Below are 16,411 nucleotides of genomic sequence, written 5' to 3' on the forward strand. Positions count from 1 at the left end.
CACAGACTTATGGCTGCTTTTTTTTTTTTTCTCACTCCATAACTCCTTCTTATAAATCCCATGCACTCTCTGTAAGTCAGCTGAGTTGGCTGCAGGGCTTTCCAGACTCAGGTGATGGAACCAGAGGCGAGTCAACTAGATTCTCTATACTCGGAATGTGGGTATGACACCTGGTGATGGCAGTGTGTTACTGGTCTTGGGATTATGAAGGTGTGCAAGCTGGGGACAAGGCTGCCACTATGGTGTGGCCATCTAATACTAAGTTTACCAATGAGCAAGCAGAGTCAAGATGTAACACGAGAGAACAAAGCGGTTTCACAGAAAAGAGAGATCACGTAGCCAGAGAAGCAAAGAGAGGATGCAGAGGCATCCGAGTTCCTGACTCCGCTCCTCTGAGGCTCAGCCACACTCTGCTCCATCCCAGAGCGATGTGTAGAGGTAACATAACACCAATTGGTAGTTGTACCAACAGTAATATCGATACTTTGGAACTAGGAGAACTAAACTAAATTCATAAAGAAGACAAAAATAAAAGCAAACACTTTTTCAACATCTTACTCTATGCCAGGCACTGGTTTGGAACCTTTGATGACAACATCATTTAAGTTTGACACAAACCCAATAAAATCAGTATCATTATTATTCTCGGTTCAAGGATGAGGAAATCAAAGAGTGGGTAACCATCCAAATTTAAACATGTAGCAAGTAGCACTATAAGTGGGTAAAAGTATGCAAGAAAACATTCTAAAAGAAGAGTAATGAGACTGTGTTTCCAGTGCTAGATGTTAAAATGTATTATAAGAGTTAAAATAATTAAAATAATGTGGCATATTACTCAGCCATAAAAAGAAATGAAATGGAGGTATTTGTAGTGAGGTGGATGGAGTTAGAGTCTGTCATACAGAGTGAAGTAAGTCAGAAAGAGAAAAACAAATACAGTATGCTAACACATATATATGGAATCTAAGGAAAAAAAAAAAAAGGTCATGAAGAACCTAGTGGCAAGACAGGAATAAAGACACAGACCTACTAGAGAATGGACTTGAGGATATGGGGAGGGGGAGGGGTGAGATGTGACAGGGTGAGAGAGTGGCATGGACATATATACACTACCAAATGTAAAACAGATAGCTAGTGGGAAGCAGCTGCATAGCACAGGGAGATCAGCTCGGTGCTTTGTGACCACCTAGAGAGGTGGGATAGGGAGGGTGGGAGGGAGGGAGATGCAAGAGGGAAGAGATATAGGAACATATGTATATGTATAACTGATTCACTTTGTTATAAAGCAGAAACTAACACACCACTGTAAAGCAATTATACTCCAATAAAGATGTTTAAAAAATAAAAAAAAAAATAAAATAATGTGGGAGCAATACAGTAATCAATAAACAGAATACGTACCCCTAAAATAATCTTAGTATGTAAGAATTAGTATATGATAAAGAAAGCATCATGAACAAACTTGTAAGGAAATTATTATCAGACACAGTTTTGAAGGAAAAGTCAAGTTTCATCTTCATCTCTAACAGTCACCAAAATACATTTAGATGGAAGAAAGGGTTACAATGTGTAAAAGCAAAACTAGAAGAAAATGTGAGTGAATATTTAACTCATTTCTTGAAAGCACAGGATATCAAAATACAGAAGGAATTAAGGAAATCATTAAAGAAACACCAACTGTCAACAAAGAAATTTAGAATTTCTGTATATCAATTCACAGTAAACATTAAAGACAAACCTTAAGATGAAAATAATATTTACAATATATATGACAGAATTGTGTGTATAAATGTTTAATGTGATGTAGTTAAAAAATACAAGAAATAAAGAAATAAAATTTTAAAGGGAAATAATGTTTATTGATTAAAAATTGTAAACATTTGAAAAACTTAATACTTAAAGCTAGTGGTGAAGGTGGAATAAGGATGCAACCACTACTTATGAATGTGTAAACTGATTGAAAAAAAACTTTGGAGAAAGTAATTTGAGTATATGTATCAAGAATCTTAAAACTTTCAATACTCATCAACCCAATAATTCTAATTCCAGAAATCTAGTTTAAAGGAAGAACAAGAGATATATTTAAAGATGCTTATCAAAGTATGCTGAGTCTGCATTACATGTACTAGAGAAAACATTTAAAAAAACAGAAACAAAAACAAATAAGGACTTAAATTTCCAACAAGGGAATGGTCAAATAAAATATTATATATCCATACAGTGAAATATTAAGCAATTATTAAAAATAATACTTTAAAAGACTAATATTCATGAAATAGTACAGCCCTTGATGGGTATTCTCCTCTTTTTCATGTCTCTTTTTTTGACATTTCACTTTTTCTATAACCACTATTAAAAGATGTAGCAACATATTTCACATAATCTAGAGTTATTCACTAGCCCCGTAAAGAATGAAGGAAATGACACACAATCAGTGAAGACTAACGTTAAGCCTCCAGCTTGGCTGTGGGATCACCATTACACTTCCCCACTGCCTGCTACCATGGCTAATTGAAAGTTCGCATGGTTGCTCCCATACCAATTGGCATTGGCCACAGATAAATTGCTGTGTATTTTGAAATCATAGTTATTATTCTACTCCATCTGGTCTCTTCATTTTTCAAGTCAGCTGTCAAATTAAACAAGTAAGCCCTTCCTAAAAGTTGCAGAAGTGTTACATGTTACCAGGGTAAATGAAACAATTGTCCAACATGCTGATATTCAGCAAATTCTACAAGGGGAAACAAGAGAGAATTCACAGGAAGTGAGGTGACATGTCAACAGTTGTTTTAAAGTGATGATGGGAAAGTGCTATATTTATAATAACAGTATTTAACATTCTTGCATTCATTCTGAATGCTAAGCATTAACTGCCAAGAAAGCTTTAATAGTGAAATCCTAAAAATACATTTCAACTCTGACCTGCTTTTCCCAGTTGTTCTGGTCTCAGTATTACTTTAGCTAAAATTAATAAGCACATGGGACTATGTAAAAGTACTAAGTCATTCCTTGGTTTAGCTATTTGACACCTTGTATCTCTCCCTTCCCATTCTAATTGAGAATTTCATCTTTCTATAATATTTTCCTATTACACATAAAGCATCTCTACCATTTCAAATATGGAAATATCTTTTGACACAGTCTCTGAGTCCCACTATGTAAACATAACTTTAACGATTACTGTGCAAGTCATGGGAGAAGGAGAAGGGAAATCAAGTTGCTAAATCTATTCACCCTTTTTGCTCTGAAGTAGAGTTCAACTGTTATACTAAAATAAGGAAATTTTATCTCATTTGTGTTCAATTTATTACAAAAATGGCCCCATTTTTCACCCCTCTATGTAGCCATACCCCTTGAAATGCGACTTTGTCGCTATCAAGAGGTGGCATCTGTTTTCCCACCCCTTGAATCAGGGCTGGGTTTGGGACTTGCTTTGGCCAACACAATGTGGCAGAGTTGATGGCATGCTGGCTCTGAACCAGGGGCCTCGAGAGGCCTTACATGCTTCTGCCTGCTCTCTTTGGACCCCTGCCGTTACCTTGAGAACAGGACCAGGATAATCGTTGGAGGATGGGAGACCATCTGAGTAGACATGCTGTCCATCAGAGCCCGACCTAGACCAGCCACCCTCAGCCAACCCACCAGCTGAGCACAGATACACAGCAAACCTAGGCAAGACCAGCTGGGAGCAAAGTCACTGAGCTAATAAGCCCAGTCTAAACTGCTAAACCACAGGAGAACGAGCTAAACAAATGAATGTGTTAAGCCACTGAAGTTTGGGGTGATTTGTTACACACCAGTAGCTAACTAATATATCCTCTCGTCTTTTGCTTCCTTATTTAGAAGTAAAATTAGGACGTAATACTAGGCAAATGAAAAATTAGACATAGTAATTATATCAAATCTATTTTCCTCAAAATATCAATATTTACATTTTTTTCACATTTTGGCTGTTGGGGATATTAACATTTACTGAGCACCTTTTAGTTACTAGGCACTTGTTTTACTCCTACAAAAATCCCATAAGTATGAATTATCTTTATCTTATAGAAAAGGAGAGTAAGGTAAAGACAGCAAGGAACATGTCCAGGTTCACACAGCTGGCATGGCAGAGCTGGATTAGAACAGGGGACACAGGAATGTGAATCCATTTATCCTACGATAGGTCACCATCAGTTCCACAATGAACTGTTAAGTCTAGGCTCTCCCTGGAGTGGTTCTCCAGAAACTAGGAATGCGTGTTCCCTGCCAAATGACCTAGATGCTACCCCAGAAGGTTCTGAAGAATAATTTATGCATATTATATAGGCATACTCACTTAGGCTTTTTCTCATTCTCCAATAAAATTTTAAATGGCAAAAATACCACAGCTATGCCTTCAAATTCTCAACTCAAGTTCTATGTGCAATTACCATAACAACAATTGGATGGAAAATTGACTAATGAAAAGTGAAAATATCTTCCAGTATAAAAGGTCTTGATTTATTTGAAGCCATAATTGTTGTTTCTAGTAGCAGATGATTACTATTGACTGCCTTATTGACTATAATCTCATGATATTTAATGCTAGAAGGCAAAAGGCTGCACATCATTCATAAAATCAACACTAAGCCTAAATGTATAGTTTATTCTAGGATGGCCAATGAAAATTTGAGTTATGTCATCTGAAAATTAAGAAATACAAATGATCGGATGCATGCCTTAATTATAAATAACCGAGATAGTTTTGGATTAGTAAAGCATACTTGTACTTAACCATACATTACAATAGACATTTTAATAATTTTATTCATTTGAATATCACATTTTCTACAAAATTATATTACATATTATACTATCTTATATTGCAGTAATATAATACAATAATATGTGGTTAAATAAACCAACTAAAATAGGCATCAGTTAGATGTTTTTCCAGTGGATTCTGTCAGGTAAAATACTTGCAAAAGCTATAAAACCAGAGTAATAAATATTTAAATATAATTTTCTGATTTAAATAAATATATGGCATTTCAGGACCTAGAAAACACTCTGGTAAGAAGACAGTAAAAATCACAAGTCACTGGAAATTTACAGCAACCAGTTTTCCAAAGTTTTCAGAGATAAATTAAAGCAGGAATCATATGCATTTGTTAGTGTTATGGTTATGGTTATTGTTATTAGTTTAACTCAGGGCGAAAGAAAAGATCATTGATCAAGATGATGAAAGTAGGTGATGCCCGTAAGTCAGAAACTGTTGAACCATGAACACTCTAGACTATAGGACATGTCAACTGTTGCACACTGTCCACATCTCCTGGACCCACATGGTTCATGACAAAAAGCAATTTGGTTGTTCTCTTTTCTTTTCATTAAACTTAAGAGGTCTTGAAGAGACCAGATAATCTCAATATCAAATGGGAAAGTTTTACACTTGCTGAAACATCTTAGATCCCTGTAAAGATTTGCTGCCATGTGTGCCCATATTATCTTAAATGTCACTCTTGAATGAACCAAAATCGACAACATTTTAGCTAGAAAATGTCAGGAACACTGTGGCAAGAGTAACAGTTGCCACTGGATGTTTCTCTCTCACAATTAAATGATATGTTAACAGTAAAGTGCAGCAGAATCAAGTTTAATGCTGAAGAAATTAGTTTTTAAACTTTAAGTCAGTTAGGGTTTGATTGACAACATACAAGAATGAGAATTTTAAAAGCAAACTAAATTATGTGATCTGAAGCAATTACTTAAAATATTGAATTCTATTATGAAGCAGATGTTTACATTTGCTTTTCTATTTGCTCCTTTTCATAAATGCAACCAAGTAATATTCCTATTTTCACAAAGATCTAAAGTAAAGATCTGGGCTCAGCGTTTAGGAATGATGATCACTTCATTGAACCCCTGCCAGATGGCCTTTTTCTAAAGTGATATTCAGAGCCTAGCTCTTGCATCTACCTTGGTCGTATAACAAGAGTTGGTTTGGCTATGTCATTACGAGGAAGGCTGACAGTGGGGATAACTGTCATCAAGAGTGGACTCTTCACCACCTCACACCAGTCAGAAAGGCCATCATTAAAAAATCTACAAATAATAAATGCTGAAGAGGGTGTGGAGAAAAGGGAACCCTCCTACACTGTTGGTGGGAATGTAAATTGGTGCAGCCACTAGGGAAAACATAATGGAGGTTCCTCGAAAAATTAAACATAGAACTACCCTATGATCCAGCAATCCCACTCCTGGGCATATATCTGGACAAAACTATGATTCTAAAAGATACATGCACCCCTATGTTCATAGCAGCACTATTTACAACAGTCAAGACATGGAAGCAACCTAAATGTCTATCGACAGATGAATGGATAAATAAGATGTGGTACATATATACAATGGAATACTATTCAGCCATAAAAAAAGAATGAAATAATGCCACTTGCAGCAATATGGATGGACCTAGAGATTATCATACTAAGTGAAGTAAGTCAGACAGAGAAAGACAAATATCATATATCACTTATATGTGGAATCTAAAATATGACAGAAATGAACTTATCTACAAAACAGAAACAGACTCACAAACATAGAGAACAGATTTGTGGTTGCCAAGGTTGGGGAGAGGGATGGAGTAGGAGTTTGGGGTTAGCAGATGCAAACTATTATATATAGGATGGATAAACAACAAGGTCCTACTGTATAGCACAGGGAACTATATTCAACAACCTGTAATAAACCATAATGGAAAAGAATATGAAAAAGATTGTATATATATGTATAATTGAATCACTTTGCTACACAGCAAAAACTAACACAACATTGTAAATCAACTATACTTCCATAAAATAAATTTTTAAAAAAAGAAGAGTGAACGCTTCATTTTGTTTACTGCTAGTAGTAGCTATATAACATCTACAGTAATACTGAAGGAACCTAAGGAAAATCCCCCGAAGAAGGGATGTTTAAGACCACTCCTACAGAAACAGAGAAATCGGAATGTAGACCTCAGCTGGGGGTCTATTCCTCAGCCAGAATACAGACATCCCCTCTCCTGCCGCATGGGCTATGCTGTCAGGGATCCAGGGATCCTTGAATGATGCTCCAGCCAGTAACAGGTCAGTGGGGCGAGGTCATTCCTAAGATAAACCAGAACGTGGCAAACCTGAAGACAGCTGTCCTCTGGGAGAGTCTTGCCAGCATCAGAAACCAATCTTTGAGAGAAAGAACCACCCCTTCAAATAATTTTCACTTCAGGACTGACTTGGCTGAACTGTGTTTGCTTAGGTAATGAGGCGTGAGTTTCTGCCCTGTTATAAGTTGCTATAGACAGACTCAGGAATATGCTTTCAGATGAGGTCCTCTATACTTGCTCAAGTTCCATGGGTTCTTTTCTGGACTGAGGGCAGCATCTTCAATACACTGAGGAACCCCGTGATAGTCCGGCTTGGGTTAAGCTGGCCTGAAAGCTAGTTTTCTAGCCATAAAGAAAAGCAGCAGATTCCTCTACGTGGTTTATACTGGATTACAGAAATATCACCTGAAAACCATCATACGGTATTTTCTCTCTGACAGTTGATAAACTTCCTTTTTTGGTCAGTAGCCATGTGGCTTTGGTAGATATGATATCTCTGAACAACAGCAACTTCCTGAATTATTTCATTTTGCAACTAGTGAATTTTGTCATTTATAACAGTCAAATTTTAAACACAGTGGAGACCACATTAAGGTAATTAAAGAAGAAAGGTGAGTCTTATTTTCACTATATATTCAGTTTTCCACAAGGAATTGAAATTCAAATCAGATTGTCCTTATTCAGAAAACGAATTGTGTTGCAAGCAGTCCAAGAATCTCATTCTGGTGTCACACAGAAATGAGTGCCTCACATACTTTTCTTGTTTAATCTAGAAACAAAAAGTTTCTAATCTAGAAACGAATACTTGGATATCAACTATTTCTCTTATGGAAAAATATGTGTGGTCATGTATCATAATACACAGCATGTAACACTGAAGAAACGCAAACATCCCATATATGGTAAATAAAAACCAAAGCAGAACATATTTTTAACATAAGCGTTGTTATGTGAATCTTACATTTGACTATAAACCATTTAAGTTGTAATTCTCATTCAAGACATTGTCTTTTCTACTTGGTGCTTTATTTCTTCCTGATAACTCAATCATATTCTCCATAAATATTTTCACCTCTTGGTGACATGGACTATTTGAAGGCAACAGTTAACAGATATGAGGAATTAGAAGGGAAATCTTTGAAGCCAGATGTACTGAATGTTTTTCAATACCTCATAGCCTGTGAGAATCTATTTATTACTAAGCAATACCAACCGTGTATCTAAAATATCAAAATAGCCAGTAAGATTTTAGTGAGATGGCGACTTTAAATTACAGAGAATATATCTGTTTTCCTTGCTTATTCTTACTTATTCCTACAGGTAAAGTCCCGTTAATAAAACAGGAATATGTAAAGCATTTATTTAAAGCCATGGTCTTGCAATGACGGTTATTCTAAAGCAAAAATATTCAAGAGATTCCTAAGAAGGAGGATCCACTTAAAAAATAATCATCACTCAATGGACTTCTCTTCAATTATACGATAATTATACGGCTATCCTTCCTTCCCCCTCACTGTTCTGTGAGGAAAAGTAATTAGCAAGTAGCTTACAACATGTGTAATTTGTCTTATAATTATAATAGACGCTCATTCTGTCTATAAATACTTACTGAAGAAGCAAATAACTGATAACTGCTCAGAAAACTCAACACAGGCCACACAATCTAATTTGAGATTATCTCTTCCCCTTTCCAGCCTCCCTCTGGCTGTCCAATTACATGGCAGTTTATGAAACAAAGGAATGGTGCTGTTTTTGTTCTATCTGAAAATAAAACTAGACATACGAAATGCAGAAGAATGCAAATGACTGTGTGAAGGGAAATTCTGGATGACTAAGACTACACTTCTATCCTCTACACTTTGAGTACAAAGCTGTGAATGTGTGAAACGATTGCTTGAATGGGGGGGTTAACAGCTTCTCTCAGCTGCAATCTGCAGCCGTCTCCACATGGCTTTCTTTACCTCTGAGTCTGGTAACCGGTAACCTAGCAGGGTTTAAGGAGTTCCCTATAACCCAGGCTGGAATATTGCACAATCCTTATGGTTTTCCTAAATGTTGCCCCTGCCTTTTAAACATTCCCTTTATTCAACTCTTCCACACTATTCTATTTTGAATGTGCCATCCCTTTTCTGTTGGACCTTGGCTGTTACAATTAGTTCTACTTATTTATTTCCTCAGGAAAAATTCCACTGATAAACTAGGTGTACATATAAACAAAGCATTTATTTAGACTTGGACATTTCATGAGCACATCAATGATGTCACAGCACAAAAATATAATGCTTAATAAATGTTTGAATTATTTATGTATCAATGGAATGATTTAACTAGAAATATGTGGAAATAACTACCACCTAAACAAGTGTAGAAAGATTTATGACAGGCATCGATATGGTAAGTCTACCTTAAGTGAAGCACATATTTTAAATTATTTCTATAAAAATCACTGAATTGCTTTTATGGAAAGCACAAAAACAAGTTAAATATTCTAGTTCAAAATATTTTCAAGAACACAATTTATTTTTACAGATGAGTATGAAAAGTGATCTTTACCTTTTCACCAATTTCTCCTTTGCTACCTTCAAAACCTTGCTCTCCCTGTAGAAGAGGAATATGATGTGTATAATAACAGGCACACTACTTTTAACAGAAGTAATAATAATAATAATAGTTGCTAATATTGTTAATAATAGTTTCTAATATTAGAAACTAATAGTTTCTAAAATCAATAATTGTATATATTAAAACCATTTCTAAAATGTAAGCTCGAAGCCAATATTAACTTATACAAAATTTAAACACATCTAAACACTGAAGGAATAATTTTCTAGGGTAAAACCTATAGCTTCACTGCTTGCAATGCAATTTAATCTCCATAAACCGGAATTTCTGCAACCAAAGTACCTTTCTCATAGGTGTTTTGAGAACTGAATGCATCAAATAGTGTGCCTGGCACAGACTCATTTAGCCATTACTGTTGTTATTACTACCACTATTTATTCCACCAGATCCAGTAGAAACATCCTTCGCAAGCTGACTTCCACAGAAGACCGTCCCAGGGAGAGGTGTGTGATGAACGAGGCCAGGGTTCGGGCTCTGGCTCTGACACCGGCGCCAGGCTCTTCCCCACCCAGATGGCCGGCCTCTCCAGCACTGAACGGGCGTGGGCTCTCACTCACCATGTTGATTCTGAGAGGTATAAACCCCCTGTTCTTCAGGTAAAACCTCTCTGATCTGACAAGCTTATTTTCCCACTTAACTCTGCACAGATATTTAGAGTACTGATGTTTCATTCATATGATCAACAAATATTCACTGAACGGCAAATATACATCAGGCACTCACAACAGCGCAGCCGGCAAGGGAATGCTGGGGGGTGGGTCATACCCACCCCTCCACCCACAGGAAGCGCTCAGTAAACCGAGACGAGGGATGGAGGGTTTCTTATCTCCAGTTTTTATCTGCAGTGCTTCAAACAAGGTGACACTTAATGTAATTAAAATCTGTATGTGAGAAAAGGAATGCCTGCTTTTTACTATGTGTATATTATACATGTACTCATACACCCGATGACACACACCCAATTAAATCATTACTTCTGGGGCTTCTGGTGGCGCAGTGGTTACGAATCCACCTGCCAATGCAGGGGACACGGGTTCGAGCCCTGGCCAGGGAAGATCCCACATGCCGCGGAGCAACTAAGCCCGTGCGCCACAACTACTGAGCCCGCGAGCCACAACTACTGAGCCTGTATGCCACAACTACTGAAGCCCGTGCGCCTAGAGCCTGTGCTCTGCAACAAGAGAAGCCACTGCAATGAGAAGCCCGTGCACCACAATGAAGAGTAGCCCCCATTTGCCGCAGCTAGAGAAAGCCCGCGCGAAGCAATGAAGACCCAACACAGCAAAAATAAATAAATAAAATTAAAAATAATAATAATAATTACTTCTGCTTTATCTACCTTCAAAACAGGTACAGGAAAGAAAGTAAGTTAGTATTTGGGTATATCTGCCACTGAATGTGTGGTCTATCTTGTTCCGACCATGTTTCCTAAAATGTAGACTTTAACTTGATGTGCTGATGCAAGCTGCCACACCGCTGCTGAGCGCCGCCGTACGTCGGCCACGATGCCAGCGCGAGGCAACCACCACAAACAGCTGCTGGAAGGGCCTAAACTGCTTCCCGGAAGATAAAGCTACACACCCCTTGGCTGGCAACTCGACTCACAGATGCAGCACCTGCTGTACCAGTGGGTTTTGTCTAGAACTGCTGTGAAGAAATGCAGAAGCTTGCCATTTCATCACTGCCAGTTCAATCTTAGTATCTTCCGCAAGCAAGTAAAGGAAGATTTTTCAAAAGCTGTAACTATAAATACGTGCATATCTTTTTAATGGTAATTTTTAAGCTACAGAGCAAAACCTAGATGCGATAGTAACTTCTGACTTCCTGTTGCTAAGATCTGTAAAACTTCTCCAGCGCGTAGAAATGATATGCTTGGCTTTGGTGGGCATGTAATATTGCACCAATAATGCTCTCCCCTGTGGCGGGATTATCTGGGTGGTATCATGACAGCTGGCGACACCTGAAGGGGCTCCCCATCCCTTCAGGAAACCGGAAAAAACCAGTCTCTGTGTTTCCAATAATGTTGGTCACATACAATCATATTTCTTCCCAGGAGGAAAAATCAGCCCATGGACAATAAAGGGGTGAAATGAAGTTTACCTTGGTAAGGAGAAAGATTCTAGGCCCAGAAAGAAGCACCCTAGCCAATGCAAAAATCCCTACTGATTATGAATTTATCATTCTGAAAGAATTTTTTGAAGAGATTAGTTGTAGCATCTTTGTAATATTTAATGTTTTATATCATTGTAACCATTACGTTTAGCTCAATCTGGGAAATACAAAACGGAAAAGAAGTAACCACACACTGTCAAAGGTAGTAAAGCCTGTTCCAGTCTTCATTTTAGACTCAACAGTGAAAACATTCCCAGAGCAGCTGTGCTCACTCCCCAGGCCCCCATGAAGTATCACTGCCCACTCCTCCAGAGAAGCATGTGGCTAAACCTCTCTGATAAAGCTCCCTCCTAAAGTAGGTCCTTTGAGAAGGGATCGCTTCCATGGGTTCTCTTTGGAAAGAAAGTTCAAGTGGTGGTTGACTCAGGGAATTCAATTTCATTAAACACATTTTCTAAATCTTCACTATATTATGTGCACATTCAACTTTCAAGATGTTAACGTTCTTAACTAATATGAAACATTAAAAATCTCTTTACCTTTTGACCAGGTAAGCCTGGAGTTCCATGTAAACCATTTTCGCCCTAAAAGAAATACACAGAATAAATTTTGTTAGCCATAAAAAACAAGTGAATAAAGAAATGTTTGTGTTTTTTAACAACTTGTTCTAGGGTTGCGGGGAAAGGCAGCCTAATGCTGAACGTGTATCAAGTACAGGGGGCTTTGCATCCATCCCTCATCTCCCAACTCCAGGACTAGTACTTGCATTCAGAAAATAAGAAAACGGAGGCTCTGAGCGGTTCAGTCGCATGCTCAAGGTGACCAACTGGGAGCATCACCTAAGATTTGAAAGGAAGTCTCTCAGACTCCACAGCCCATGCTTTCCCACGTGCTACTTAGTGCCCTTTATTTTATTTTCTCTCTTTTAAACCTCTGGGCATAATATTAAAGTCTGACACAGGCTGTCTATGGGCCAGGCACTGTTCTCACAACAAATCTATCAGGTAGGTACAACTATTATGACCATCTTCTTACAGATGATTACACAATCAGGATATAGACCCGGAATTCAAGTTCACCTACTTCGTCTCTGCGCACCTAATCACCCACCTGCACTGTCTCATGGAAAAGATTTCATTCTGGCTTGTAAGTGACCTCTTATCTAAAAACTAAATATATATTTATTTATTTATTTATTTATTTATTTATTTGTTTATTTATTTAAAATCTTTTTATATATATAAAGCATATCTACTTTCTTTCTCATTCCCGTTGATTGCCTTTAAATCAGTTTTGAAGACGTGCCCAATGCCGTTCTACTTGAAACAGTTACTTGGGACAATTTTGAGTTCCGTCCATCCATCTGGTTCCTGTGTTGGGTACCAAGGTTTTCAGCAGATGCCTATCAGTTTCCATTACTGGAATTCATGGGCCATCTCTTTGACAAGTCTGGTTTGCAAATGGCACACAAGCTAGAACGAGATACTCCTGGGAGGATGTGCACATTCCCAGTGGAGCCTCAGGAATGCTGCTGCTTCAAGGATGTGACTTGGGCTCCCAAGTTTCCAGGTTTAGAAAGCTCAAAATAAACTAACAATTCTACTGACCTGCTTTATTTCTAGCAAACATTTATGAAACAACAGTTTTTTTTAAAGTATTGCCTAAAAGGAAGTTAGATATCACTTCTTAGAGTTTTTAAAATAAAATTCAAATATATGAAGAAAAAATTCATATCTTCAAAAAAAATGAAAGATATGAGATATGAAAAATCATATCTTTCATTTAAAAATAGCAATAATATGTTCTGTTTAAGCCTAAAGAGATCGTTATCGTTTCATCAATTAATACATTTTTGGAAAGGCTTAAGTCATTTTTACCAGCAGTGCACTGCTATATACACAACATATTTTAAAGACTAAGGCTTTTCTTTGACTAGATTAAATTATCTGTGCTGCACAGTGTAGCTACTATCATCAGAATATACTAAACACTAAAGGCAAAACTTTGTGGCCAAGTGTTGAAGCATCAATAAAATACAATGTACTTATCTATGTAATAAATATATTTCTATCATTTAAAAAGTTGTTATAGTTCTAGACCTGAGGCATTCCACAGATATATTAGAAACTTCCCATTTCACTTAATAAAGTGACAGTCAAAGCACATTAAGTTTTTGACACCAGGGAACATTCTATGGAAACGGAGCTGTTACTCATCACAGAAGTATGTCCACTTGTCCATGAGGAGCAGAATTATTTTCATTGGTTGATCCAATATAATGTTTTACATCATATTACAAGTTACACACGATAACAAGATATGGTTTGTAATCCGGTAAGGTACACTGACACAGTCTACACTGCCAAAAATACTTTTTGGAAAAAAGAAAGCAATGTCAGTAGCTCCTTCCCTTTTTCTTTGCTCACAGCTCACTCCTATGTGTCATGTGCTCCAAAGACTGGCACGTAAAGGCCCACCTCTGGCACACGTCAGGTCAGGGTCACACCCAGATGCACTGTCAACTGGGTACCGTTCTTCCTTGACAGGAAGAATGTTTCTCTCTTTAATGGACACTGGTTTTACGATTGTTGCAATTAAAATGTTTTCCTATGGCCAGTGTTAATTGGTCTCTGCTCTTTCCTGACTAAAAATTTGTTTTGTAAACATAATTCTAAGCTCCATGATAGCCCAATGGACACCACTGATTACTCTTCCCAGGAAATGAGTGGGCTTCATGTGACACAGCAACATGTGAAAGATTTTGAGATACTGGGAAACTTTTGAAGCTTCAAGTCTGTAACTTTGGTATTCAGAAACCAATTTATTTTCTTCTCACAGATTTTCTCAAAGTTACCAGAGATGTCTGACATACAAACTTATAATCATGTAAAATCATTCGTCATTTTTCCAGTCCCTGAGGGATAAATTAGCATATTCGTTTCTGACTATAGCTCAAAAAAATAAATAAATAAAACTACTAAGTAGCATAACAACTAAAGAAAAAAATAGTCTTAAAGATCAAATTTTTGTTTAACAGATTAACAGACTATGTTTCTCCTGTCAGGACTTTATCTAAAACCTAATTTATATTAACAGAATGAGCCCTTCTTTACTCTGAATCACAGTTTCAAAGCTCTGGTGCCCATGCAGCTTGGGGTCAAATTGAATTCTATCCAACAAATAAATGCCTGCCTAAAATTACTGGATGAGCAGACATTAGCTGTTTTTTCTAAACTCTTGCTGTCCCTCGGTGCTCCCAGTCTCAGCACAGGAGGAAATAAGAAGCTTCTTTTTTGGCTTCCCATCAATACTTTAGCCCATTATTGAAAGAAGATTATAATCAATGTTTCCTGTATCTACTATAACTTCCAAAATTTGTTTCTCCGGTATATACTTTCTATTACAGGTTTTTCCATCAAAGGGCCTGCGTCCCTTTCGTATTACAAATTCAAGCTCCAGACAGGCAATGTATGAATACGTGTAATATAAAGCAGGGCAGAATCTAACATTGCTGCTGATAGCATCGATGCCATGTTATTAGTGTAATACAGAGCGTGTCTTCAACTTCACAGAGCAACCCAAAAAACCCTTTCCAGAATTCAGAGTAACCTCTTTGGAAAGCTTTGGAAAAAAACTTAGGTGTGATTTAGGAGCAACTGGTGGCTTTCTGAAAAGCTGATCAAAGGATTTCATTTTACCTCCTTTTTATCACTGCTCATTTCCCGGAAGTAAGCACAGCTAGGCATACAAGATAAATTATTAGTTTTCCTGATTTCTTTGACATTGGAATCAATGCCTTTTCTTATGCAGGAAATACATGCTGTCTGAAAGACATTTAATAAAGAATCACACTCCCTAGGGCTGTAGTTTGCAAACCTAGTACCAATGAGACCAAGCAAAGAAAGGCACATTAAGCAGGTAAACGAAAATTCCCTTATAACTAGACCTAAGCCTGGAAAATAGAAAGTTATATACTATGTTTTGGTGATTTTTTTCTTTAAAAAGTTAGGCATTCAGACTTTGATTAAAAAGTCTGAGATCCTGCAGATGTAGAGAATGGACTTGAGGACACGGGGAGGGGGAAGGGTAAGCTGGGACAAAGAGAGAGAGTGTCATGGACATATATACACTACCAAATATAAAATAGATAGTTAGTGGGAAGCAGCCTCATAGCACACGGGGATCAGCTCGGTGCTTTGTGACCACCTAGAGGGGTGGGATAGGGAGGGTGGGAGGGAGACACAAGAGAAAGGAGATATGGGGATATATGTATATGCATAGCTGATTCACTGTGTTATAAAGCAGAAACTAACACACCATTGTAAAGCAATTATACTCCAATAAAGATGTTAAAAAAAAAGTCTGAGATCCTATTTATAACACTGTTTCCATATTTAAAAATGTAATTTGACCTATCATTTTACTTAGAGCAAGTTTCCCAGGAACACAATCTTCTGTTTGAATTTACTGTATACTCAGAAGTATATCAATATTTTCCCACTAATTAATTCATATTCATTAAGAGTAAATTTACTTAAATTGAGTTTTGAGTGCAACAGCTGGAACAAG

At 37.2% G+C, this 16,411-nt stretch overlaps 1 protein-coding gene across 1 annotated transcript in view; it reads right to left on the reverse strand.

The window, feature by feature from the left end:
• COL19A1 (collagen type XIX alpha 1 chain) overlaps positions 1-16,411 on the reverse strand; it is a 363,922-nt gene that overhangs the window by 262,692 nt on the left and 84,819 nt on the right. Inside the window, exons 9-10 of the mRNA XM_036871237.1 lie at positions 12,382-12,426; positions 9,662-9,706 (exon numbers count right to left, since the gene is read on the reverse strand). Of these exons, the coding sequence (XP_036727132.1) occupies positions 9,662-9,706; positions 12,382-12,426 (90 nt within the window). The remainder of the gene's footprint in view (positions 1-9,661; positions 9,707-12,381; positions 12,427-16,411) is intronic.

This window comes from Balaenoptera musculus, chromosome 12 (genome assembly GCF_009873245.2).
Source record: "Balaenoptera musculus isolate JJ_BM4_2016_0621 chromosome 12, mBalMus1.pri.v3, whole genome shotgun sequence".
NCBI classification, from domain to species: Eukaryota; Metazoa; Chordata; class Mammalia; order Artiodactyla; family Balaenopteridae; genus Balaenoptera; species Balaenoptera musculus.